Source organism: Pempheris klunzingeri, chromosome 16, assembly GCF_042242105.1.
Source record: "Pempheris klunzingeri isolate RE-2024b chromosome 16, fPemKlu1.hap1, whole genome shotgun sequence".
In the NCBI taxonomy this organism is placed as follows: Eukaryota; Metazoa; Chordata; class Actinopteri; order Acropomatiformes; family Pempheridae; genus Pempheris; species Pempheris klunzingeri.
In genome coordinates this window covers 2,723,410-2,750,378 of record NC_092027.1, presented here as the reverse complement: position 1 = coordinate 2,750,378, position 26,969 = coordinate 2,723,410, and the positions used below count along the sequence as shown (strand labels likewise).

Genomic DNA, 26,969 nt, shown 5'->3' with positions numbered 1-26,969 from the left:
TTCTAGCAAATGTTTTAAACCTAAAAAGTCAGAAAAACATGAGCAGAAAGTGTAAACTTTGTAAACAACAGCACTCAATCAATCAATCAATCAATCTTTATTTATAAAGCGCCAATTCATAGCAGCGTTTCCTTTCCATAAAGAGCAGGTCTAGACCAAACTCTTTAATTAAGGGTTCAGTTCAGTGCACTCAAGCACACCACACAGTTGATTACTGAATGAAATGAAGTGTTTGGATTTCAAAGACTCCTCTGCCCGTGCTGCAAGATGGATTTGATGGGTTGCAGACTTTGCTGCAGACTTTGCTGCAGACCGCTGACACCGTGTACAAGAGATGATCTTCACCCTGGTGACGAGGCTTGGTCAGGGTGCACTGAGGACAGTCTGCCCTGGTCAAGACTCTCACCAGTAAACGGGGGTGACATAAGCCCTCAACAGACAAGAATACATTCAGATGTTACCCCCTTTTGCACTTTAACAGATTACAATTACAGGTATTTTATAATTTAATCACATGACACCGTTACATGTAACTAGTTACTCTCCAACACTGGTTGTGATTTGGGATGCTGGAAGGGACATGAATGAATACATGAAGGTGAATTTGTTGTGTTGCTGTGTGTTTATCTGAATGTCTCCATTTTGGACTGAGTGTGGAAACAAATATTTCTCTGGGACGATGAATCTTATCTAGTTTTTGCAACACAAACGACTTGTCATGTTAGAATAAGGATGCCGATGTTAGAATAAGGTTTTCGTGAATGTGTCGTGTCAATGAGAGTTCTGTTAAGAGCTCGTGCACGTGTGGGGGTTCTTGTTTAAAGGGCTCCATCAAGGTCGACAATACGCTTTAAGATTAAGACCTGGTCTTAATTATATCAGGACTGAGGTAATTGTCAGGCATAGGCACGAAGCAATTATGGCTAAGGTTAGTGTATGAACAATGTCCTCACAAGTGGCACAGCTTGTGAATGTGTGTGTTTGAAGTGGCTTTGTCTGTGTGTGTGTGTGTTTTTTTTTCACAAATCCCAGCAGCTACGTCTGGCACCATCAGGACCCACAGGAGAATTGCCTGTATGCAAATGACACCTAAATATATAACACTGCGGATAGAAGATGACAAAACACCTGACAGATTTGCTTTGTTGTGGATAAACATTCGTGCAGCAGCGTCCTCAGTGGATGTGAACAGATCTGCTTACACATGTAGGTCACTGTGACACTAGAAACACTGAGCTCAGTACACAACATGCTAGGACACATTGCATTACATCTGTCTCACAACCCAAAATGTCCTGCACAGCTTTCTGTTCGTGCTTTTTTTTTATACATGAAACGTTTTCAGCTGTAAACGGTGATAATCTACATTAAAGTTAATAGACGAGATGCCTCATATAAGACAGTTTACTGTGGTGATCAGTGTTGTCAGGTCCCTGTTATCCTGCGATAAGTAATGCTGTCCTGTGGGGCTTGTTTTACAGAAGTAATGATACAGAAATCCCTAATAGAGTCAACAGGCAAAACACTAAAAGATGGGAAGCTGGCAGCATTAACTAAACCATCATAGGTGCACAATCTTATATCTAATACAGACGTCTTTTTTCAGGCACTTTTGCCATTGTTAGACAACAAAATAGACACAAGACACATAGAGAAAAAAGGAATAGTGTTCAGCTACAGTACTCAAGGGGGGGCCCAAGTTCCAAAACTGTTTTAACTAAACTATTTGACCAACGATTTGGTACCAAAATAACATCATTACAATTAAACCACTGGACATGAATCAAGCAATGTCCCTTTGAAGTGAAACTGATACTATGAACGCTAGTTCTGATGCATTAGCTTCTCTTTAATTTGTTGATTTGTGTGAAACCAGGTTGCTTGAAAAGTTACCAAGTTGCAGGACGTAACTAAACATCGATGTGGGTGTATTCCCAAAATGTAACTGCAGTATGTGTTATATAAACTAGCCATGTGAAAAAGCCCAGCTTTATATCATCACATCTTTTCACCTGCAGATGATTCAATGTATGGTTGTTGGGTTATGTACCGACCAGATGTGTTGACAGCAACAGACTCTCTCTGAGAGCCATGTGTCAGCCTGAAGGCCTGAGCGTCTGTGTTTGTGCGTTGACACCCATCCAGGTTGGCTGGTGGGAGAACGGCCACTTGCGTCTGCGTTACCATCCCTGGTCTCGTTACGGCTCCTTCCTGAAGCCTCTGGATGACTCCCAGCACCTCAGAGTGGTCACTTTGGAGGAGAGGCCCTTTGTCATCGTGGAGCCAGCCGACCCGGGAACCAGCTCCTGCATCCGGGACTCCGTACCCTGTCGAATGCCCGTTAACTCCAGGTAACACACCACAGCACCAAGTTTTTACGTTACTGCAAACTCTGCAAGGTTCAGTTCAAAATGACACTCATATACCTTGAAACTGAATATAAAATGAACTCTTTTTTTTGACTCACAATTACAAAATATGTTTTCAGACTTTAGTGGTTTCACAACGAAGGTTTCTTGCCTTTTAACGACAGCCAAACTTCCCATTATAGCCATTAAAGCAAAATGTCACCTTCAGCGCCGCAGTGGTGCACAGTCCATTTTCTGGTCGTGTAATTGGACTCACTGAGAGAGGATGATGAGGGGTTTAATAGCGTTCAGCGTAACGAAGGCAAAAATGAGAGAAAAGAGAAAACAATATTGCAGTTGATGTAAGTGTGAAAGGAGCTGAAATATGTTTTTGTTACTAACCAAAGAAAGTGGCAGAGACAACCAGAATAATAAAGATGTCTCATATTTCTATCTAAGAATGGACTGGAGCAGTTTAATACACAACAGGAGTCACTTTAGTGCACAACAAGTGATTTCTCTGAACAATATTTCATTAGATTTTAAGTAACAGAACAATAACAAGTGATTTCTAACCTTGATGTCTCCTGGTTTATCCTCTAAATTCTTATCGCTCCATAAACCTTAGTGGGAAGTAGAAAAGGAACTTGCAAGTGGTTAGATAAAGAGCATGCTGAAACCAGAAGGCTCTGATTCCTTGTGAAATTGAAATGTCTGGCCAAGCATCCATGAGCGGCAAATCTTTACCATCTCGAGGTGCCTCTGTGGGGAAGTAGAGGCTTAGAGAGCGACTTTCCTCCTGGGATCGATGGATTAAAACATCATGTAATCACCACGGGGTGAAAATTAAGTTTACTCAAGTTAAAAGTCATGTGGTACCACAAGGCGTTATTTGGTTATAGATCTTAATTAGAATCATGTTAGAAACTTAGAAAATCAATATAGTTTTGAGTCACAATACACTTTCTATGATTCATATGCAACAACATTGCAGATGGTTTCCTCATATCATGTGTAATACACAATATCCATTAGTGTTTCTTTTCCTATTTTCTGTGCATTTAAGGTGTGAAAGAGTGTGTGTGTGTGTGTGTGTGTGTGTGTACTCTGGGCTCCAGGTCTGTCCCAGATAAGCTTCCTTCCTGCCAGCACATGACCTGGCCAATGGGAAAGATAACAAATTCATCCTCCATCAGTTTTATTGGCTGAGAGAGAAGGTTACTCTCTCGCTAATCAAGCAGATTTTTTTTTTTCTCCTTAAAACATCTCACCTGTTTTACCTGAATTACCTGTCGTTCTTTTATCGTACATTATCATATTAATCCTATATTTTATATACTTACTGTTTGAATGATTTCCTGTTGTTTTTACCCGTCACAGCTTATTTCCTCTAATGTACCTGCAGAGCAGTGACTAAGATGTTTTCTGCTTTTATTTCTGCTGTCATCACCACCAAGGTCATGATTTTGTTCAGTGCACTTAAACTTAACTCGCCACTTTTGATGAGTATCTCGTCACATGTGACATGTTTTCATCTAAAATAATCACTTACCACATAGAATTTACTGATCTCTTGTTATGTACATACACCAGACATATATATATATATAGTGATATCAGAAATTAATTTGTCTGTACCAGGTAAAATTAGTCAATAATGCTACTACTAATAACACCTCATTGTTGTCTTTACAGCTTTGTTCACCGCTCTTTAGTGTCGAAAAAGTCTATTGATCAGCAGTTAAGTTAATTCAGTGAATAAGCTGCTTTCTCTGTGTCACATTGTTTTTCAACTTGCTCAGTCGAATTGCTAGCAAATCATTTAATGTAGCACTTTTATAGCTCATCATATGGGGTCATTCTTTATAAGTAAACAGTTAACAAGCACATTTACATGAAGACAAAAAACATGACCATGAAAAGTCCTTATGGGTCAAAACTCCACAATAAACCCTGCTTGGATGACCTGGCATTTTTATTACCTAAAGTCCAGACGTTAAGTGTCCTACTCTCATCAGTTTGATGTTACTTTACCTTGAATTAAGAAACACTTGACTGATGCTGAACTGAATGTACTCGGATGGATCCTGGATGTTTGACCAGCTCAGGAGGCTCTCAGAGTGAAGTGTTTTCTAGATGAAGCCTCAGTGGAGAGAAGCATTCTGCAGAATTTCCCCAATTTCAGACAACGTCCAAGAGCACAAATTGAGTTTAAATCTGTTTTAATAATTCAGCACTTTTCCTCCTGAGCTCTCTGACCTGTCAAGAATTGCATCTCTAAACACAACATAACCCAAACTGTCAGTATCGATCCGCTCACAGTCCCTCGCCAGTAGCTCATACTTTCCTTTGCCTTCCTCAGTCTACCATTCTTCCTCCGCTACTTTCTCCCGGTGTCTCTCAGGGACCCATCTGTTCATTTTCTCACTCCCCGTGCAGCATCCACTCCTGCTTTTTGAATCTGTACAACAGCCAAACAGCCCATCTAGGTCAAAGTGTCCTTGATAAAACACCTTGAAATCCCATAAAAAGAGTGTTCACTATCTCATCTGTCTGTCCTGCATCATCTCCTCAGCCTGGTGGTGGATGGCACCGGGCCCATGAAGCACTGCTGCAAAGGGTTCTGCATCGACGTCCTCAAGCGACTGGCGAAAAGTGTCGGTTTCACCTATGACCTTTACCTGGTGACCAACGGGAGGCACGGGAAGAACATCGATGGGGAGTGGAACGGCATGGTCGGAGAGGTGAGGACCTGAATGTTCACTCTGATATTTGATTACTACTATGGATACTGTTGCCCATAAAGTTGGAATAAAATGTTTTTTCTCATGAAATGATTGTGATAATGTGATTTATTCTTGATCAATAAAGTGTAGATCTCAACTTTATTGATCAAACTCTTCCAAACATATCACAGTGAAACTTTCCAACTTTATGGGCAACAGTGTAAATATATATGTATTATATCAGTGTGCATATTGTTGGTTTAATCTGGTGTTCAGGATATTATTTATTGATTGATAGGCTCCTATGTTAGCACTCCCCATCCCTCCATCCATCCGTATGTGTCGTTGATTACAAATTGTGATTAGGTGCAGTAATAAGTAATAGTTATATAATGTAATGCAGCATAATGTATAACAACATGTCCACATATACAGAAATGACAAAAATAGAAGTTGTGTTCAAGTCATTATTCATTTATCTAAGATTTTTGAGGTCAGTTTATTCCTACTAAGAGTTTGCTTAACTGTTACCTGCAGTTTATATAAACTTGCTCACTGATTTTGAACGATTGTTTAATGACTTAGCAGAAAGTATGCAAACCTGCAAACCAATAGGAAGGTAGTATTTAAGCCACATGTTGATACAGCAATAATGAACATATTCCTGTTTTTTAAAAGAAATAATCACATTTTCACAGATGTATACGGTATATTTGCTTTCTTTCCCACTATGAGTGAGAAGATGAAGTTTACAGCTGGAGTCAGGACACGGTTACCCCAGCTAAGCATAAAGACTGGAAGCAGGGGAAAAGCCTCGCTTTGTGCAATCCAGTGTGAAGAAATATACCTTCCAACACTTCCACAGCTGCCTTATTTGCATGATGCATCTTATTTTTAACTGAGACATCAACAGAAATGAAAAAAGAACTGTGAGCTGACTGATTCTCCCTGCCTCTAATTCATCCCGGCTCTAGCTCCACACTTAAGAAGCTTCTCACCCAAGAAATTATATTTCCCAAAATGTTAAACTATTCTTTTGAAGTTACAGAAAGCATACAAAACATGGCCAATCATGAAACATTAATAAGCAACACAGAATTCACATCAAATAGATAAACATCACAATGGGCGAGAGATTAAAAGCACGTTTGTAAAACTGTGTTCGCTTGGGACTTGAAAGGCGACACAGCTTGCAGACTGCGTTTCCTCTGGGAGTTCATTGTAAAGTTTAGCCGCCCAGACCACAAACACACCAGGACCCCTTTTCTGTGTCTCACTGAGATATTGTAGTTATGTTTTTAATTCTCCATTTTTCCTGTACAGTACCGCCGTCATTCTTCTCTTTCTGTTCTTCTTCTTTTGTTGTGTTTACAAAAAGAGGGCTTGATTTGAGGGCTCCCATGAAATTCTTTTTTATCCCGCCTCAAATCCTTTAAAACGCGACCCAGCAAGAGAGGATTGGACCCGAATCGAAGAAGAAGAGGCAGAAATATGGAGGGATACTGTCAGAAAGATTAGTGCTAGAGAAACAGAGAGAGAGAGAGAGAGAGAGAGAGAGAGAGACAGGCTGTGAGGCTGTTTGTACACGACTGTGTGTGTCTGCGTGAGCATGTGTGTATGTTGGCTGATACTTTGCTGCTGTTTCCATGATGCCAATCCCCCTCTGGTGGCTGGATTAATGAAGATGGTTTAATATGGAGTAAGACAGGGATGCAAATGATCACAGAGTGTGTGTGTGTGTGTGTGTGTGTGTGTGTGTGGTCTGGACCATTGTTAGAGGACATCTTTTAAAGTGGAAACGTTTTTTCAGACTTCGTTATAGTTATCATCTTCTTATTTCACAGAAATATTTCCCAAACACTGTCCTGTAACTGAGAATGATTTGTCCTGTACACATCCCATCATTACTGAAATTTGAACACCGATTTTGCACATCAAAGTCTGTTTACAGGCCTTTGGGACGACCACTGCATGTGATAAAATGCGGTGAAGAGCTAAAATCTGGTAAATTGCCAAACTGGGCTTGAAGAATACAAATTTGAAAATGAAAAAAAAAAAAAAGGTCTGGTGGTGAAAGAAGTGAGCTCTCTGACCTGTGTAGCCTGCTCCCCACTTCTGCTCCAGGCCAGTGGCTCCAGGCTACATTAGCTGCCTGGAGTATAACACACCTGAAGCTCTGACTGAACTGTCAGTCGTCAAGTTGCATTGTGGGTAATGCAGACATCAAGTTTTGACAAGGAAAAGGAATGCTCGGAATTAAGTAGATGCTGTCTGTAGCTGTGAAGCATCAAATCTGATCCTTAAACTGTTCACTGAGCTCGACTCTGTTATCGGAGTGTAATTCTGAATCCATTAACTGAACTTGTGCTGTTCAAGTGATTGACAGTGTGCAGGATTCTGTTCCTGCACAGAATCCTGCACAGTTTATGATACTACACACCAATCAATAAGACACTATTAGGCATTATGTTGATGAGGCTTCTCACAAGAACAAATATATGTGCGTCAAAGTGTAGTTATACTTGTGCTTTATTTTAAGCCAAGCTTATCATGTATAGATTATTCCTTTGAATTTGTACTGTACACCAACCATGGAGGACCTGCCTCATCTATCATTTTACTGATAGACGTGTTTTGCTGTGTAGTGATCGACTGCCTTATAATCTAGTTTGTATTGTTTTCTTCCCTATAAATACAATATGACTGGTGTCACTGATAAGGAGAAGATTTCTGAGCCTCGTAAGGAGAAAACACGAGTGGCCTTGAGCCGACCAATCACAGATCTTGAGCTTCTCCACATTTCTCCTTGAAAAGTAGTTGCATTTTTGAGTGTGTGCAAAGCTAAGTTAAAGCTTATTATACCCCACATTAACCTCTGAATGCTAGTGTAAATCCAGCTTTAGGGCTTTATCATGTGTGTCTGCATATGTTTGCATTTCTGTGTTGATGGATGTGTATATACGTGTGTGTGTGTGTGTGTGATAAGATCAACCAAATACTGGCAATATCACTATTTACAAGTCCTGATTACAAGGATTGTGTCTCAGATAGGCCTCAGAGATGCAGGTGGTCTCCCTCCCTCCCTCTCTCTCTCCCTCTCTGTTTCTCCCCATCCCCAGCTGCCTCCTGCTCAGCTTCTGTCAGTAACTCATTAAGTTGCTTAATTGTGGCGGCAGACGAACATGTGTGCAGGGGGCCAGCTGAGTCGGTGTGAAAACTGTTATATCGCATGTCCTCCAGTCCTTCTTTCCTGTTTCCTGTGGCAGTAATTGCTTTTAATCCAGTTTTTCTTTGCTATAGTTCCATTGTATTCTTTTGTGATACCTACTGTAAAGTCCTCCTCCACCCTGATGTAAAGTTTCACCGAGGCCAATACGTCTGCCTCCCTCAGACTGTGTCCTTGTGGCTCCAGTGAAAGCAAATGCTTGGAAAATCATTTCTGCTATTTCGCAGAATGTCATTCAGCCTTGCACTTTTTATCCTTCCTTACATGAATGCCTCCCAAAAGGAAGTCATTTCCTATGTCCTTAATATTTTCTCATTCTCAATTATGAATCATCCCGGTATAACGTTTCTTGCCGTGCAGTGATGAACAGTTTCCTGAGCATGAGCGTCACAAGTTTTGTTTTCAACCTTTGTTGTATTTAAATATTTGAAATTAGCTAGTTGAATTAAACAGCAACTACTCACACAGTATCAACACTGTTAAACCTGTGCAGACCACAGTCTGGTAGAAACTTTCTCATTTCAAGTGAAACCATTGATTTTGCAAAGTAAACTAAAATGTTCAACCGTTCCTACCTGCACTTATCCAAGGCTGACTGACAATCTTTTCTCCTGCCTTCCAGCCAGCCATCAATTCCCATTAATTTCATGATTTCATTATGGTATAGTATTATAATTCATCGCGATATGAATAATGATATGTTATGAAACTCTCTTCGTATAGGTAATCCATCACAGAGGACATTTAGTTGTATTTAATCATATTATGTAACTTCTTAATGATGTCATTTCATGGCACTAGAGACACTTTGGCACTACAAACCTTTGTTGTAATGGTAATAATAAAAGGAGTTGAAATTCTTACACTGCTGCAGTTTGGTTGGGTTTAGGCACTAAAACTACATGGTTGGGTTTAGGGAAGAGATTATGGTTTGGGTTACCTAAGTTAAACATTTGGTTTCATACGGCACACAAACCCCCGGACACCTGGATCAAAGTCCAAGGTTTGAGCCACCCAACTACTCCCCCGCCTCCACACGAGGACTTTCATTGCTGTTTTACACTGCATTGCCCTTTAGCTCTCAGTGAGACGCAGAAAGAGATGTCTCTCAGGGGCGCCTGTTTCAGACACCAAAGACGGTGTCAAAGCAGCAGTATTTGATACCCTGGGAATGAAAATGGGCTGAACATAGATATATGAAATGGGGATTCAGCGATCTGAAACCAGAGTAACTTTAATTCTCTGCGTGTATATTTTTAACTTAACTGTAAAACTTAAAACGTGGATGTCTTAAACAGTCAACTGTCTTGTTGGTCGTCAGCAATTCCTTGTGTGTGTTTTACATTAACAGCTTATTTGAAATAAACAGAAGAAGCATTTTTTCAACTTTTAACGTGAAAGCTCTGCAGTCTAAGAACGAACGGACAAACTATGTCCTGCTTCCACTACAGCCATATCACAGTCACGTCTGCCGTCGTGGCTCAATAAAGAAATAAACGGAAGCAACAGGATCCAACAGTGCATCGACAGAGCAGGGAAATCCAAAGACAAAGACATCACCACACCGCTACTACTCTTTGATTCAAAGATGATAACTGGGAAGTTAACAGAGGAGCAGGACTTTAAGGATTGTGACTTTTAGAGTCTGAGCTGAAAGGCGTCTCAGTGGTGTCTGGTGAGGGACCGCAGAGCCTTTTGTCTTCACAGACATTTGGGGCCAGGCCAGGACTCAGACTAATGAACTTTTGGTCTTCAGCCAGCTTCTCTAACCTCCACATTCCCCCAGCTGCAGTCAAGTAACCTCTGTTTCCTGCCAGGTGAAACACGACAGAGCTGTGAATCCCCTCGCTTCCTCACCTTCTGACCACCTGAGCCTCATTTACAGCTGTCGGAGGAGCACTGAGGTGGAACACGGTCCAGTTTCACGCTGCGTGCCAAGACAAAAGAAAGAAAACTGAAACATTCAAATTTACACGCCCGTTCATTGACAATGCCTGTGTAGTATTTTCTCTCATCACTGACGAAGAGTACTGTGGATTTACACAAAACAGTCTCAAGGCAATGCTTTGTAAAAGGGTGTAGGGTGCACAAGTCATCATCTCAACTGTTTTCAACGATTAAATAATACAGTACACGGAAAAGAGAGAAGAGACAAAGAGGATTTTAACTCATGAGATGTAATCTAACACGAAATTGGATTCTAACACGAGGCGTCCTGTTTTTCCAGGTGGTGTCCAACAGGGCGGACATGGCCATCGGCTCTCTCACCATTAACGAAGAGAGGTCAGAGGTGGTAGAGTTCTCTGTTCCATTCGTGGAGACTGGCATCAGCGTCATGGTGTCTCGCAGCAATGGCACCGTATCGCCCTCTGCTTTCCTCGGTGAGTTGCTGTTTGGAGTTTCCTTTACCTGTGCTGTCTTATGAACTACATGTTTATCTGTAGGGGCTGAAAATGGGAAATGTGAGATGGTTGAGCAAAGCCACATGTTGTGACAATCACATTGTGTTTAGCCTTAAAGATAAATCCTGTGTGACAGTGCATTAATTATTAGTTAGTAATAGTTTAAAGAAAACCTTGGATCATTATTCCAAGGCCCAATATTTCTTCTTCAAACAATAGAAAGATAAAAGCAAGTCAACTCAAGTCAGCTTTATTTGTATAATGGCTTGATTACTGACAGAGAGGAGCTCACCAGAGGATCAGCAAAAAGCCAGACACAAAAAGTGACATTTTGCCTGCAGCTTATGAGTTTGTTGAAGCTGAAAACCCTGGATTATGTGCATATGAGTGTTTATTCTTCTGCCAACCCACAATGAGCTCTCTAAGACAAGGTTAAGTTCCCCCAAAAACCCTTAATACATACGGGAAAAGTGAGACATCTTTGGAAAGGCATTTGAGAGATCCTCCCAGCATCGTCGGCTGCAGACAGAAGAGGAGTGGTATGTACAGTAAGTCCAGTGAATGTGTGTATAAAGCATAAAGATCATATAGTTGATTTAAATCAAGATACAAATAATTCAAGGTGTATTTATTAAGAAAACTCTCTGGTCTGTCCAAGCTAGTGCTGCCTCTCTCTCTCTCTCTCTCTCTGTCTGTCCTACTTACTGTGTTTGTGTTTTTAAATCAAACCAAAAGGGAATTTCACAGTTTATTTTCGTCATTGTTGTGCTCTCAGTTTTCTCACGCAGTCAAAATGTGCCTCAACCAAACATCTCACATGTAAATATTGTAAAACACATCTTCTGAACCAGGATGAGCAGAGCATAAACACATCGTGGGCCAGTTAAAAGCTCTTGTGATGTAGTGACTGTGAAGGATGCAGAGCTTCCAAAGTATTGATCAGCTGTTATTTTACTGTTGGAGCGGAAAATCTTTCTAAATCTACTTTATTGCCCAAGTTGCTTACGAGAGCCAAAGGTCTCTTAAAAAAATCACAACCTGCTTTATGAGAATATCTGTACAACCATTTGTTGCATTCACAGGTAGTTCATAAGGTTTTATCTGAATTTGTATCACTCACAAATTATCTTGAAGCAAAAGCTGCGAAGGTTAAAGCCTTAATGAGGTGATCGTACACATGAACAGCTCAGACCGAACACATCTGATTAGTGGTGAATTGTCCTCTTAAGGGACTATGACTTTGACCAGGAAGTTATTATCCTACATTTCCCAGAGTGCCTTTTGTCTGTGAACAACATTAGCCTTAGGCCAGGTAGAGATGACCTGAACCTGCTCAGACACTGTGGACTTAGCCCAGTTTCAGCCCCGAATCGGTCACCTGTGACTAATTTGACAATCGGTCCAAGTCTCTGCCAGATTGGCTTTCATTTGACACGCAGCTTGGGGGTCACCAAGCCTGATTAATTGCCTGAGCGATCAACGATCTGGCTGTCTGATGATCAGATGGATTTTGGAAATCCTTCTCTGCTGTTCTAGCTCAAGGTTTGCTGAATGTCACATGGTTGTGTGGTTTAAGAAAGAAGAGACGGAGAGTGGAAATTTAAAATCTGGGCTTTATCGTTCATGTTTATTACTTGGCTTTGCTGAGTACTCGATTGGTTGGTTAGTCTGTTATTTCTATAAAACGGACCGCTACTCTGCTATATATAACAGACTGTTACCGTGGATGCAGTTCTGATGGAAAATATCAATTAAATCATTTTTAGATTAGTATTTTGTGTCATGCTATTGATTTCTTTAGTAATAAGCTTTGATTCAAGACCCTCAAGGTCCTGCACCGCCCTGTTGTGGTTCATTTTTGCAGTAATTACCGGCTGACTGTGCAACATCCCTCACTTAAAACCTCAAAACCTTTTTAATTGCAGCCCTTGTGAAAAGCAGAAATTGTGAAATTGCTGGTTGTCTAACAGTTCACACGTGGAAAATCTCAAAAAAAAAAACACAGGCTCATATGCGACATTTTCAGATGCAACATGAGTTTCTTATGTAATACACATACAAAATGTTTCCCATGTGGTTCTTTACACATAAATATCTGTACATGCACCCGTTGTCAACAAAATGTACCCAAACATGAAAGAAATCTCTGCTGGATGTTAATCAACAGTGTTGAAGCGTTGCAGATACGATTTTCTGTCCTGTAAACTGAAGATGTCGGCCTTTGAAGGGTTGGCGTAGTGTACAACAACAGCTCGATAACTTACATCAGCCCGTACAGTGTGTTGTAAATTATCCTCAATTATGTAAGAGGTCTTCAGTTTTGATATGCTTTTGTCTCCTACTTGAAAAAGATCACACACATGGCTTTGCATCTCAAAGCAAAGCTGCTAACCCGGGCTTCAGATCTAATATTGTCAGTATCCAAACGAGCTCCCACAGAGAAGCGGGGGTGACTATTTCTTTCTTTCTTTCATTTTTTTATTTTAAATAAAGTATATGTCAACGTTGCCCTCTCCTAAAGATAACACCTCTTCATTTACAAATCTTCTTAGACTAATTCCAGACATTCCCAAGCATGAGGAGATGGAAAGATGAGCGGGAGAGAGCTGGAGGCAGAAAGAAATTAAGCGAGAGGAGGATAAAGAATATGTGAGAGAGAGAGAGAGTCTCGTCATGTACCAATATAAACCAAACACAAAAGACTGGGGGAGAGGTTGAGTGGCTTTGATAGCGACAGCGATAGAGCTGCTTCAGATATTCTCAGACATTCTCAGATGTTTTAATCTGAGCAGTGGCTGGTTGACATGCTGCTGTGTGTGTGTGTGTGTGCTGCGTGCTATATGAGACAATAACCTGTAGCAAAATGACTTGCTAACATGGAGGAATATTTCAGGGGGACTACTTTTTTAAAAGCCCCACATCTGACCCCCCCAGTGTTCATTCTGCTTCAGTACAAACTGAAGGTTTCTTTATGCTTTAAATTTGTAAAACTCAATTTTCTTAATAACATTAGTTCGAAATTGGATCCCTTAACCATCATGATTAAGATAAAATCAGGCAAAGTCAGACTTTTGAAACACAGAAATTAAAAATGATAAAGAATCTTATTGCTATTTCACATATAATAATAATAATAATATGCCAAAACTCTGATCCATAACAAAATGATTTCTTAAGTTTTATAGAAAATATAAAAAATCATCTGCTGGTTTTAGTTGAAAGGAATCAAATAATTCAGTTCAGGGACACTTTCATCCACTGACCAGCAAACCAGACGTGCAGAAATAAGATGTCTGCTTATTAAACAGACAAATGTTGTGCAGTATTCGAGGAATTCTCGTCTGCTTTGAGTCAGTATTTTAAGTAAAAGATTGAATACGGAGCTGAATAGCTCCAAAAAAAACACACACATACAGGATATTAAGGGAACAAATTTGCTGGATACAAAAGACTGTTGTTCTTCATCAGCTTTAGTTCAAATGGAAATATGAGACACAAGAAAGTATCAGGAACAAAACAGCTGAATTAAAACATTTCAGCTTTAAACTAGTTTCTAATAAGCCAACACATAATGAGTGTAATAATAATCAGTGTTTGGTGTAGTGGAGCCAGCAGCCTGTTAGCTTAGCATAAAGGTAAAAGTGTTCAATCTGCACAAAAACTTAAAAGTGAAAATGACAAGTTGTGGCCTTACAGATGGCAGTAGCTCCATTTTAAGAGGTATCGATAGTCAAATTCTCTAGTTAGCACTTTTCCCAAAATGCCAAGCTATCACTAGTAGCATGGTGCCTGTATTATTTCATGCTGAGGGCCAGAAACAACCACTTCAAACCTGGAAGCTCCTCCTGCAATGAAAGCTGATAGAAGTTTTTTGTGTTTTTTTAGTAAAATGCATTTCTTCGAGGTGAATAGTTTAACAGATCTGCCTCAGGACTCGACTTATATTCTCCCTTCATAGACCTGATCTTTTCTTCATGCTCCTTAAGGGATCTATTTCATACTTACACAGCTGCAGCAGTACATCTATCCATCTGTCAGAGGAGATTTAGGAGACAATCTGGAACACGTCATGGTTGGACGGAGGTGCAGGGCTCCCAAGGCCGCTTTATCTTAAGACCACCGGGCCACAGGGCCGACACTGACTCTATACTGGTAGCTTCGCATGGTTGTGTGTGTGAGTGTGTGTGTGTGTGTGTGTGTGTGTGGATGGGTTTTTAAAAAAGGAAAGGTGTGTGAGGTGTAAGAGGTAAAACATGAGCAAAGATTTCAAAGATGAAAGAAACAATCAAGTGAGAAAGAAGAAGTGAAGCAAGCGAGTCGTCAGGATGATTGTTTCTGTTTCTCTGCAAAAAGCTCCCAGCAGTTTAACCAGCGCTGGTTATAGAGAGAGGACGAGTGGAGAGCAGAGAGCGGAGAGGAAGAAAGCAAAGGCACTGAGGAAACAAGGGCGAGCAAGGCTGGTCTAATCAATAGATACATGCCATGATACTCACATTTTCATGGAAATTGATAAGGTACCCATAAGGCATTGAGTACAAAGGAAAGAGGGGAGGGAGGAGAGGATTTGCAGGAGTGAGTCGGTTGCAGATTGGCCGTAGAAAAACGCAGGCACACAGTAGCACCACAATGTCAGGCCCAGATTTCTGATGGATCTTTTTGATCTAACACTCGCCACCAACTTCTCAGTCATCTGAGCCAGAAAATTCACATTTGGGTGACGAGGCGGAGAATTGGTGGCCCGAGGAAGGACGACGGCCAGCAAAGCCACGGTGAATATTTTATTAGCCACAGTCACATTTCAGGGTTTTTTTGGTTTAGTCAACAAAAGCAAAATACATTTTAGTGTCTTTTTTGTTATTGTAGTTTCTATTTTTATGCCCTCTAATCATTTTGAGGCTACAGGACACTGTTGAGTTACAACATTTGACTTTGCAGATGAATGCAGGTTGTTGAACAAGACAACATTAAAGCAGTTATTAGTTCATTTGTATCGTCATGCGTTTTACACTATAATTTCTTATCGTCATTTTATTTAGTTTTAGTTTAGATTTTTACTGTGAAAAAAAGTCGCAGGAGAATATTTTTTGTCATAATTAAACATTTTTTATGTATATTTTTTACATTCAAATGAACATCCAGTTAAAAGAAATCAACAATAAAGTAATCCAATTTAATTTTCTGCCAGTGGACAGTTGTTTGATGACTCTGTCTGCTCTTGACACTTGTTAACAAAGGATTTTATTTCACGTCTAACATGTTAGTTGCTGGTTGTTTTGCAGGGTAACTGGGCTCACTGGACATTTTCTGTCTCATGTTGACCAACTTTAGCAAACACACAGAAAATGTGTGAAGTATCAGTGCATCAATTCAGGTTTTCAATATCCACACGGAGAAAGAAGCAAACATCCTTCTGCTTATTCACGTCGGTCCTTTAGCACAACTTTAACAGCATGAATTCTTTCTTCACTAAGTTTTTGCAGGATTAGACTATTTTTAATTTCTGAAATACCGGAAGATTAAGTTCTGAATAAATCTTACAGCCCTGGCGCAAATCAATATCCTCTCCAAATGTTTTTAATTCAGCAGTAGAAAGAAAAAGACGTCCAGCCTTGTATGTTTGCTTTGCTGCGCGACCTTCAGTGTGTTGTGACAACTGTGTGTGTACTGATTTGCTCTTCAGGCAAATACTTATATTGAACTTTTACTTTTTTTTTTATAATTTAGCTGTAATGATTCTAGCTCTTTCAATGCTGCCACACCTCGATCCACTCAGAGAGGAAATGTTGCAAACACAGAGACCCAGACAGACCGGGGAGCCGGAGAGGACACAAAATCTAAGCCTGGATGATAACAAACACTTAAACTGTCAAGGGACCCAGTAAAGAGGGACATGAAAATTGAACAAGTGAGGAGCAGTCGAGGGAGAGTGTGTGTGTGTGGGTGTTGGAAAGGCTGCTCGGCTGCAGGGGCAGGGCTGTCAATCAAACGGGCAATTCAGAGATAAAAGCCTTTACAAACAAAAGAGCGCAGCAGAATTCCACAACTTCACCAGTTTGTGCTTTAAGAGCAGCTTCTAATGAGCTGTGATCAATTTATAAGCTCACGTATCAAGTCCCGGGTCACTAAGTCTGTGTTGGAGTGACTGAATGCTCTTTTCACTGCAGACACTTTCACACGTCACGGCAGTAAGAACAGTAACAACGTTAAAGATGCCTCTGTTCTGTTCAGTAAGCTGTGACAGTGTGACAGTGAGCCTGCAGGCACAACACCAGGACCCTGAAACTGAAGCAGCTAAATGGTATTCAGCCACTGTGACGTGTCTTTTTTACGTTAGAATGATAGCTGTTATCGTCCTTGCACTACATGTACACCCACTGGGGCATTATTCCACATATTTTCTTTCTTTTTTCTAACTTTCTTTTGACTCTTTCTTTAATCTTTTCTGCTTGAAACAAAAAGGCAAATGCTCAAAATTCAAAACAAGTCAAAATCCCAACAGATATTGAAATTATCCCTGCATCTGACAAACATTCTCCTATTGTTGTTTTCTTTTAAAACTTAAAATGCCAGACTTCATTCATAACACTTAATAAGGTCCCACCCTTTCTGTCAATCTCCTTTGTTACATTTGGTGTTGGCAAGCTTATTACTTTTATTCCTGCATGTCAATCATGGAGGTTCTTGTCATCCTGTGACTAAAAACAAATCTGACCTTGTAAAATATGGATCATACAAATAGATTATTCTGTGATTCGATTGATGTGATTCGACTGGAATTAAATCAGAACAACAGAGGAGGCAGACGGCCAGAACCCGTATCACTATCAACTCTTGCTGGCGCTCGGTGGTCCCTGAACACCACAGGGCTGTTCAGGTGTCGGGTCATAGTGCGCATCACTTCCCTCAACTGTTCGTATCTCACTTATTTAATATATTAAGTATATCAAGTATAAAACCTTCAGGTTTCTAGACCATCTTCACAGAGGAACCCTCTAAAGTTGTGAAACTGATGTAAAAGTTGATGTAAGTTTTGCCAAGATGTAAACATATCAAGATCCTTCACGCTCTCAGCTGTTATGATCAAACTCAGTAATCACATTACTGTGTGAATTAGTGGAAGTGATCACACTGTCTGAGGATGAGCATGGCTAACATGGTTATTAAGTTTTAATTAAGTGACAGGGACGAGAACTGGAAACAAGCTAAAAGCTACACTGAGCACTCACTAAAATGTAAAGTTTCACATACATACGATACAGTTAAGGTATAAGATAAATAAACAGCATATGTTCATATATTCTTACAGTTACAGGAGGTATTATTGAAGTGAGACTTGAGGAGGTAAACTGTTTAATCCAACGATCAGTTTTCACCACATCTCACTGTGATGACAAGATGTCCAAACCAAAGTCATTCAGGAAGTTATGTTCCATCAGTGCCTCATGAAGATTGATGACCCAGGTGCAATGCTAGATTACACTTTCCCTCACACTTATCTTCCAGGTGAGCATGGAATTGCATAATATATGCACATGATATTTGCATTTTAAGAACTCCACAATATGGTGACATTATGGCAGAAAGAGGAGGGAGACCATGTATGGAAATGTCATATAATCCATGTGGAAACTGGAATATTAATAGAATCCATGTTGAGAATACCTTTCTCCAATTACTGGTCATAATCACATTATTATGTTAAAGACCATTTAGCTAATGGCATGTTTTACATACAGTGTCCTTGTCCTGTGTTGCTCTGGTTCTCACCACAGAGATCAACTAACCCTACACTCAGGCCCACAGTGTGAATATCCTGTCTTTAAAAGGATTGTCCCCTTAGTGCTTAGAGTACTGAGGTCACCGCTTCTAATCCCTGGACCTGCTGGGAACACGTTGGCAAGCAAAATGAATAAGTAATAAAGTCACTTTACTCAGCAACTGCTGCTTAAATGCCCTTGAGGAAGGGCACGTAAACCTCACTAACCCCAACCTTAACCCCGTCTGCTCCAGCGAGGCTGCTCGCTGGCACTAAAACCAGACGGTTGTCGTACCTGGCAGCACCCAGGTGTAAATTTTAAAAAGGGCACCGTTGACAGTGATCATATGTCTTCTTTTGGCTTTCCCTGATTAAATATGGGTATAAAAATAGATCCACTGTTGTCCAAAATGGGTGTATAGCTGCCAGAAACCAATCACCAGAGCAGGAAAAGAGAGTACATGAATGTGAAATAAAACAAAGCTCCTCAGATCTTAACTCAAGGCTGACAGCACTTTGAAAACAACACGTAGCTGCTTTAGTCTCCTCACCTGACAGAGCACAAAGAATAAATCACTGCAACCTTCGCTGTTTGCAGTGCACCATGTGTTAATTTACACACCTTCTCTGCCAAGGCGATTCTGATTGAACTACGCACCGAAATGAGCAGACAAATAACACCCGGAGCGAGGCCTAGATCCACTGCCGTCCACTGCCCAGCACTTTGGGGGAAATACGGTAAAACTTTGTCGCTCAATGAAACAAAGCTCAACGAAAATATGACCTTTCAAGTTAAGCTGGTGATTGCAGGTAAGAAGGGAGGATATTTCATTTCACTGTTGGAGGGGGAGAATAAACATAAACATTCCTCAGGAGCAGTTCCTGAAGAGGACACCAAATGTGTTAACTATAGTTTCCAATGATACATGAAGTCCCTCCAGTCATGATCCGCCCCTGGTGGTAAGATAACGGGTTGGAAAAACAGAAAGTTCAGTTGTTTTCACATCTTACTTCCTCTTCTCTGGATTAGGAACCTCAGCTGCTGTAATCTTTGGTCAGAAACACACTTCACTCCAAAGAATACAATCAAGTATTTGAAATCACTTTCGAACCACCTCCCTTAGGCCACGCTGAGAAAATGCAGTGAGTCAAAGAAGCTTATCGTCGCTCCGAAGTATCGGTTGTTGTGCACAAACACGAGAAAGACATCACAAAGACACACCCAGTCACATCTAAATAAATCATAAAGTTTCCAACAGAAATGCTTTTCTCATGCGTTCAGCCTCGTAGTGTTCTGCCCCACTGGTGTGGCCGCGATCAAACAAATGATCGGTGTCAAATATTCTACAATCTAATGCAATTCAACACAGGAGCCCTGCAACAAATCCTCCCTTTGTGTTTATGTGTTTGTGCTGGACAGATTTAATTCTGTGGTCAGTGACGAGGCTGCAGATGTTTTACGGCTCCTGACATGTGTAAGTGTGGCTGAAGAACTCTCAGCATAAAGTTGGATTAAATCTTGCTAGACACTGCTGTATTTTGCAGGATTGTATTAGATTATATGGTCCAATAAACCGGTAATTTACAATACCCTACAAGTTTATTGTTAGAGTGGCACACTGATGTAGTGCTTATTACTTTTTAAGTGGGAATTTAAGCGGAAAGTACAAAACCCATGATTGGTGACAGAGCTGATGCCCCCTGAAGGAGCCTTTTGCATTTTTCTATTCATAATTCTTTGCTGTGGAAACAATCCTCGTCCGTGGCCTGACATTAAAATATAACGAACACAAAATTACCGACCATTTTTGAAAATGAAACAAGAAGGTGGCAATTTTCTGTTTCTGTCAGTCACCACCAAACGGTGACTTCAATCGAGCAGCACTTGAAAACTGGGCCCATTTTGTCTTTGACTCATGTTCTCAAAGTGCAATCCCAAAGTAAATGGCACTATTATTCAAATCTTGTAGCTGAAATCTGAACTTTCGTCTCATTTTTTTGCTTTTCTCTTGACACCAGTGTAGTTTCTGCCCTGTTATTACTCAGAAATAGCTGGACGGGATCATCGCTCACTTTCATTCCTTCTCCTTCCTCTCACCCAAAGACATTACACCCGGTGTTTGGTTTAATAATATTTATACCGAGGTGCTGCTGCTCCACCTCTTCATGATTGTTGAAATCATTAAAGGCTTTTTGGTTTGATTTTTTTTTAAGCAGAAATGAAACTCTCTGTTTGGAGATTTCCCCACCTGTCATATCGCCCACTGTAATAAAACACACAGTTTGACAGCCCGGCCTTAAAAGTATATTAACCCTGTCTGACAGTGAGTTTAATGGATAAATTCCTGCCTCTCCACCTGCGCCCCCCCCCCCCCACTGTACATCTCTCTGCAGGGGAGCGGCGGCTAAAAGCCTCATATGTAGGCTGTAACAGCGCTTGTTGCTCTTTGGTATGTCAGCACACAGTCGAGTTACACTCAGTGTCTCTTCCTGGATGTAACAGCGAGAGACAAAGGTGTTGATGAGTCGACTCAGCAGCTCAGCTCGTCTCTCCGGTGCTTTCTGATTAGCGTTACAGCTGCCACTGCTGCTGCCGTCACATTGGCAGCAAATCCCCCCACTAATTTGGCAAATCTCAGAAGTATCCGCTCGTTTCCTCGGCTGGCAGTTAGACTAGCACCTGTCTCTTTAGAAGGACGGGATGAGGAGAGACAATCCCCTCCTGTCTTCACCCAGAGGTTTGGACCTCGGCTGCTTAGCATGCTCGTTTGCTTTGCAGTGCTGTGAAGGAATCACACTCACTTCTATGAGCAACATGAAAGTTTTTTAAGTTACAAAGACACAGAACTAACTACTTCTTATATAACTGTCCACGTGTTATACCATGTTGATATTGCTGATGGTACAGTATTTGTAACTGAGCCCCTCCCATCAAATAAACCATTTCCTCCTCCTACCTGGTCTTTACCCACTGGGCTAAAGTATGACAGGTGTGAAGAGCTCCCAAAGCATCCATGACTCAAATGTTAGCTTTGTTTTCATATCTCTGAATGCTAAATAACACTAAATATACAAAGTCTTATCTGCACCCCTCCTAGAATGAGACGAGTTTCACCTTTTTTTTTCTCATTTAGCAGCTTGTATTTACTATAAATCTGATCTGACGTGAGCGCAACGTGACGGACAGCTCAGAGCGTCTCTGTAAACACCATCCAGCCTGTTTTCAGAGTCTCTCCAGCTCTCTCTGCCTCGTGGTGAGGCCCTCTCTCTGTCTCATTACCTTTGTTTACCCTCACATGAATGCATGAAATGTAACTTTTTTTTTGCTTGTCTGCCAAAGGAAACTTTAAAAAAACACACTGAAAATACTGCACTATAACAAATTGGCCTGATATCCAGACCAGTCTCTGACAGAGACAGCTGCCCTGGTTTTCAGTCAGCGGGCTGTTTGATGGAGCCCTGTTGTTTTGCTGTGGTTTGATTGGCCTTCAGGAGGAGCAGACGGCCAACTGTGCAAGCGGTTATTCAACCAAAACATTCGGATATTCTCATCTCAGCGTTACGGGGTGGTGCAGTGGGTTTTTTTAACTCTTAGTTTCAGGACACAGTTTCTTTATCCACAATCCAATCGTGACAGACAGTTTTCCATTTGATGAAGTGATACTTTATAGATGACAGGGAAACTTCTGAAACTTTATCTGATATTTGCATGCGTGTGTGTCTTTGTGTGTGTGTGTGTGTGTGTGTGTTGCAGAGCCCTACAGCCCGGCGGTGTGGGTGATGATGTTTGTGATGTGCCTGTCGGTGGTGGCTGTCACCGTCTTCATATTTGAGTTCTTCAGCCCCGTTGGATACAACCGCAGCCTGCAGAGCGCCAAGAGTAAGAGACGGAGCCGCTCCAGCGTCGGCACGCCAATCAACCCACCGCCACTGCTCATTTCACAACATTATTACCAACTTGTCACTTTGTCAGTTATGTAAGCGAGGGGGGGCTGATTTGAGGAGGGTGTTTGCTCAAATTATGCAAAGCGTCCAACTTTTATTTTGTCTGCACACGAGTCAAAACAATCACTCCACACCCACGATCCAGCTTATTTATCTTTAATGGAACAAGCAGCGACGGCACAGTGGTGGCTGATTTTGACACTTTTACAGTACTTGTCAGTTCATCATGTATTCCGACTGTTTACTGGCTGCTTCACTGTGCCGATGCATTCATATTAAATAATTATCTGAACATGTTATTCATTACTTTCTAAGAAACTGACTCAAGAATTATAGGAGTGACAGGTAGGTGTTTGTGCATCACTGGCTGTCAGTTCACTTACAAATCCAAATCCTCCAGTCATCATCAGACATCCCATCAGCCCTCTTCTCCAGGTTCGGTGCACCGGCAGAGATCTTAAACCTCCTGTTATACCAAATATACTCATTAACAGCTCAAGATAAAATAGCATTTTGACATAAATAACCTATTTAAGAACGATTTAATAAACATTTCTCATGAACTATGACAACTGAATAAGATTCTTGAAGTAACAAAAGGACTTTCACTTTCTGTGATTAGGTCTAAATCTTTTTACGCTCTGTAGATATAATTGAATCATCTTGTCAGTATAATCCCCTCAACTTTCTACCACATGATGAGCACAATCTAAGTGTTTGTACCTTCCACGTATTTCCTGTTGCAGGTATGTTTCATCCTGTAGTTTTTTGGAGCTCACCCGTCAGTTTTTGGCCAAATGTGTTGCAGCACTGTAAAGTGTGGGGCAGGTCAGTGTTATTTTATCACTGGCAGACCGTTGAGAACCAGTCAACAGAATAAAACCACATCTAATATCAAAGATCATCGCTGAAGCCGGATCAAAGGTGAAATCCCACCCTCCATATATGACCACTTGTGCTGTTAATCACACTACTGAATACTTACAAAGGTCAGTTCATGCATTTAAAGCATCATTTGACCTCGATACAAAGAGATTAATGGAATTTCATGTTGGGAAACTGGAGCTTAAAGCAGAATGACACAGCAGACACTTTTCATTCTTCCTCCTGAAGAAGTAGTGGAGAAATTGTTACCCACCACACAAAACCCTCACAAAACCAGAATTACAGTAAGTATGAAATGTGCTCATCCTTCCTTTCATCTCGCTTTCAAAAATTTTAATGACCTGTTAAGCAAAATGAAGTCTGTTAGTGGATTTAATAGATTCCCCTCTCTCTTCTTCTCACTGATGCGTTCACTTTAACTGCCTTTTCACTGCAGAAAAGTTGACAACTCAGTAGATTCTTCAAACTCTCTCAGTCTTCCCCCCTCTGCCCCCCCACTCATGCTCTCAGACTATGATGACTCTCTTTCCAGTAAGAAAACGTACCGCCACCTTTTTTATATTCAACAACCAGCTAGATTCCTGTGTGTTTTATTCCTCTGAGGCTGCACAGTTTGATGGTTCTATATTTAACACAAGGGAGTCCACTGACAGGTTTAATCTTTAATAACTCCACATAGGTTTTTCCTCTATTCCCTCTTTAACTCAATCTCCCCTGTTTGAACTTTCAACATCAGGCAGCTCTTAGATCTGTGCACAGTTTGTCTCTGCAATCACTGCAACCCAAGATCATAATGAATATATCTACTATATGTGAGCTTCACCATCTGAGCTTTTGTCTGCTTTGGTTGCCACGGCCTCAGTAGCTCCATCTAAGGGGAACCTTAACATGCAATGATACGTAATGAGCTTTAACTCTCTCTCTCTCTTTCTCTCAGAGTCAGGCGGGTCTAAGTTCACCATAGGGAAGTCTGTCTGGCTGTTGTGGGCGCTGGTCTTCAATAACTCAGTGCCTGTGGAGAATCCCAGAGGAACCACCAGCAAGATCATGGTGATTACTCCGCCTGACTGACTGATTTATTTTGGTGGTCTGACGATAGCTAAGCACCTAGAAGGCACTATTTGAATAATTGCAGGCGAACCAGCATTTGTTTCTTCTATTTAAAGGACACTGTTCACCTCTATGTGGTAAAGACCGGCCTGACATTCAAATACAACCTTAAAATGCTCTCATGTGCAACGTACATGTTTTCAATCAATCAATTTCAGTCAAGTTTTGACTTCTGACAAGTGAAAATATTGTACAATACCACTCCATCTTTACTTCTACTAATTTCTGGTGTTTCTTAATTTGCATTTTCAAGAAAGAAACTCAAACTTGGAAGCTTTATGAAGCGGCGCAATCAGTTTGAGTGTTCATTCACTTGTTTCACCCCTGTGGCCTTTTTAATACCTGCTGTTACTCTTTGCCCTCACAACATGAAAAGGAAAATCAGCCGAAGGCTTGCTCCCACTAAAGAGCCACAGGAGGTTAAAACATTTGAGTAGACTTTTTTTTTTTGCCCGAGTACTTTTCAACTCCAATCATCTCACGGGCTCATTAGCTGCTCAACAGGCTTTATAAAAGGGGGTCAGAGGAGAGAGTTTTAGTTCTTTTTCTCAATTGTAGCCTGTAGTTAAACTGTATGTTTGCTGTATGTAAGGGGGATGACCCTGAAGCCCATCAAATTGGTTTTTACTTCATTCAACAATAGAAGATTTTTAAAAATGCAAAAGCAACATTTAATATATTTAATCTTTAATGAAGGCTTGTCCTGTAACCGTTTCAGGGTATCCGTGTCTTTTCGATACTACACATTGAAGTTTTAACAGGTTTTACAACACACAAACGTCACGAAACTCCCTAGAGTCTGTAGTTTAACCCCTCTGTTGGGGCAAATCCTCCTGCTGAAGCCTCGTTGAGAAAAACACTTCATTCTTCACCCTCACTCACTAAGATTACTTCTTTTTTAAATCACGCCTCAGTTGCCAGAGCTACGAGTATACATTTTTCATCTTATTCATTAAGGAAATTATGCAAATTAACTTTTGGCATAAACACAGAATTCTGTGGACGCAAATAACCCCGTTCATCACCGGCTGCAAGTGCAAACTTAGTGCTACGACTAATCCACATCTTTTCAGCTTCCTGGATGAATGTCAACAGTGCAGGCTTTTGCAGCAATTAAAGAAGCACTTCTGAACCTCGAAATGTCTTTACACCAAGTCCAAGTTCAACCACTTCTCAAAGGATCTTTTATAGCTATATCTACATACATGTGTTTGAGAAGAAAAACTGTACATAAAGGATGATACAGGAACATTTCTAAGCGCCAAATTAAACCATGAATGGATCCAACAAGGACGCCTGATGTTTCTAGTCGTCCATTTTTGTCCAGCAACTCTGATTAGAAACACATTTATGAGCCACACTGTTGAGTGACGTGTTCCTTCATTATGAGAAAAGCACACACTGCAGTTTATTTTGATTCAGTCCCATTCAAACCGTACCGCTGCCTGAAATAGAGCATCAGCTGAAAATAGTCCCCAACTGTAGAAACTATTTCCTCCTGGTTGAGTAATCTTCCTTCATGAGTCTTATAGTTTTAAAGATCGGTGTCTTTAATAGGGACCAGTGGACGTGAGTAATATATTGTTGGTTTGGGACTTTTCATCGGACTTCGTTTACAAAAAGTAACCTGAGAAATGTAGTGAAGTAGAAGTATAGAGTAGGATAAAATATAAGTACTCAATAAAGTACAAGTACCTCAATGTGTGTACCCCATGTATCTATATACAGTGCTTGAACAAATGTATTTTTTCTCCATTATTCATTTATATGGCTGTGACAGACCTAATAAGATAGCGTGATGTCAAGAGGTGACACTTTATCATTATTATAAATTTCAGTAAAGGCAAGAAAAAGGACAAATGCCGAGGCTGCAGTGACTTTTTTCACAGGTGCCATTCTGACAAATATGACTCAAGCCTCCAGGCAAGACAGAGCATCAGCTGCAGGTTTAGCAATGAAATGCCAGGAAGTGGAAACAGTCACTGGAATCTTAAAATACTTCCACACCTGTCAGACTTTCAGCCCTCATTGATCTTACTCCACCGCGCTCCTCCGTCAGGTGCTGGTGTGGGCCTTCTTCGCTGTCATCTTCTTGGCCTCCTACACTGCCAACCTGGCAGCCTTCATGATCCAGGAGGAGTACATCGACACAGTGTCAGGGCTGTCAGATAAGAAGGTATGGCCCGGGAGGGAGGGATGGATGGGGTGACTGATGCATGCATGCATGTGCAGGTGGATGGCCGTATAGATGGAGAAATGAATAGATGAGCAAGAGATGTAGCCTAGTAAGAGTACAATTAAAGGCTTTTGTCAACCTTTACAAGTAAACAGAAACAGATATATTTCTGAGAACAAACAATAAATCCATCAAAGGTTGTTTAGCTTCTTGTCTTTCTCCAGAGGTTGACAACTTCAGAACAGCTTGAGTTAAGGGAAAGAAGTGAAATGGTGTATATGCTCCTTTGAAATGTTGCCTCTCCCTGTTGCCTCCTTTTATTTCTCAGTGCAGTTTCAGCAGAACCCACAAAACTGTATCTTGCTGCTCTGACACTTTAAAACCTCATCTGTTTT

The 26,969-nt window shown here is 40.9% G+C and overlaps 1 protein-coding gene across 1 annotated transcript in view; it reads left to right on the top strand.

Moving 5' to 3' along the window:
- The window catches only part of LOC139215780 (glutamate receptor ionotropic, NMDA 2D-like), a 94,049-nt gene that overhangs the window by 51,724 nt on the left and 15,356 nt on the right, over nt 1-26,969 (top strand). Inside the window, exons 7-12 of the mRNA XM_070846814.1 lie at nt 2,146-2,351; nt 4,924-5,092; nt 10,528-10,681; nt 22,213-22,338; nt 24,226-24,338; nt 26,458-26,574. Coding sequence (XP_070702915.1) covers nt 2,146-2,351; nt 4,924-5,092; nt 10,528-10,681; nt 22,213-22,338; nt 24,226-24,338; nt 26,458-26,574 — 885 coding nt within the window. The remainder of the gene's footprint in view (nt 1-2,145; nt 2,352-4,923; nt 5,093-10,527; nt 10,682-22,212; nt 22,339-24,225; nt 24,339-26,457; nt 26,575-26,969) is intronic.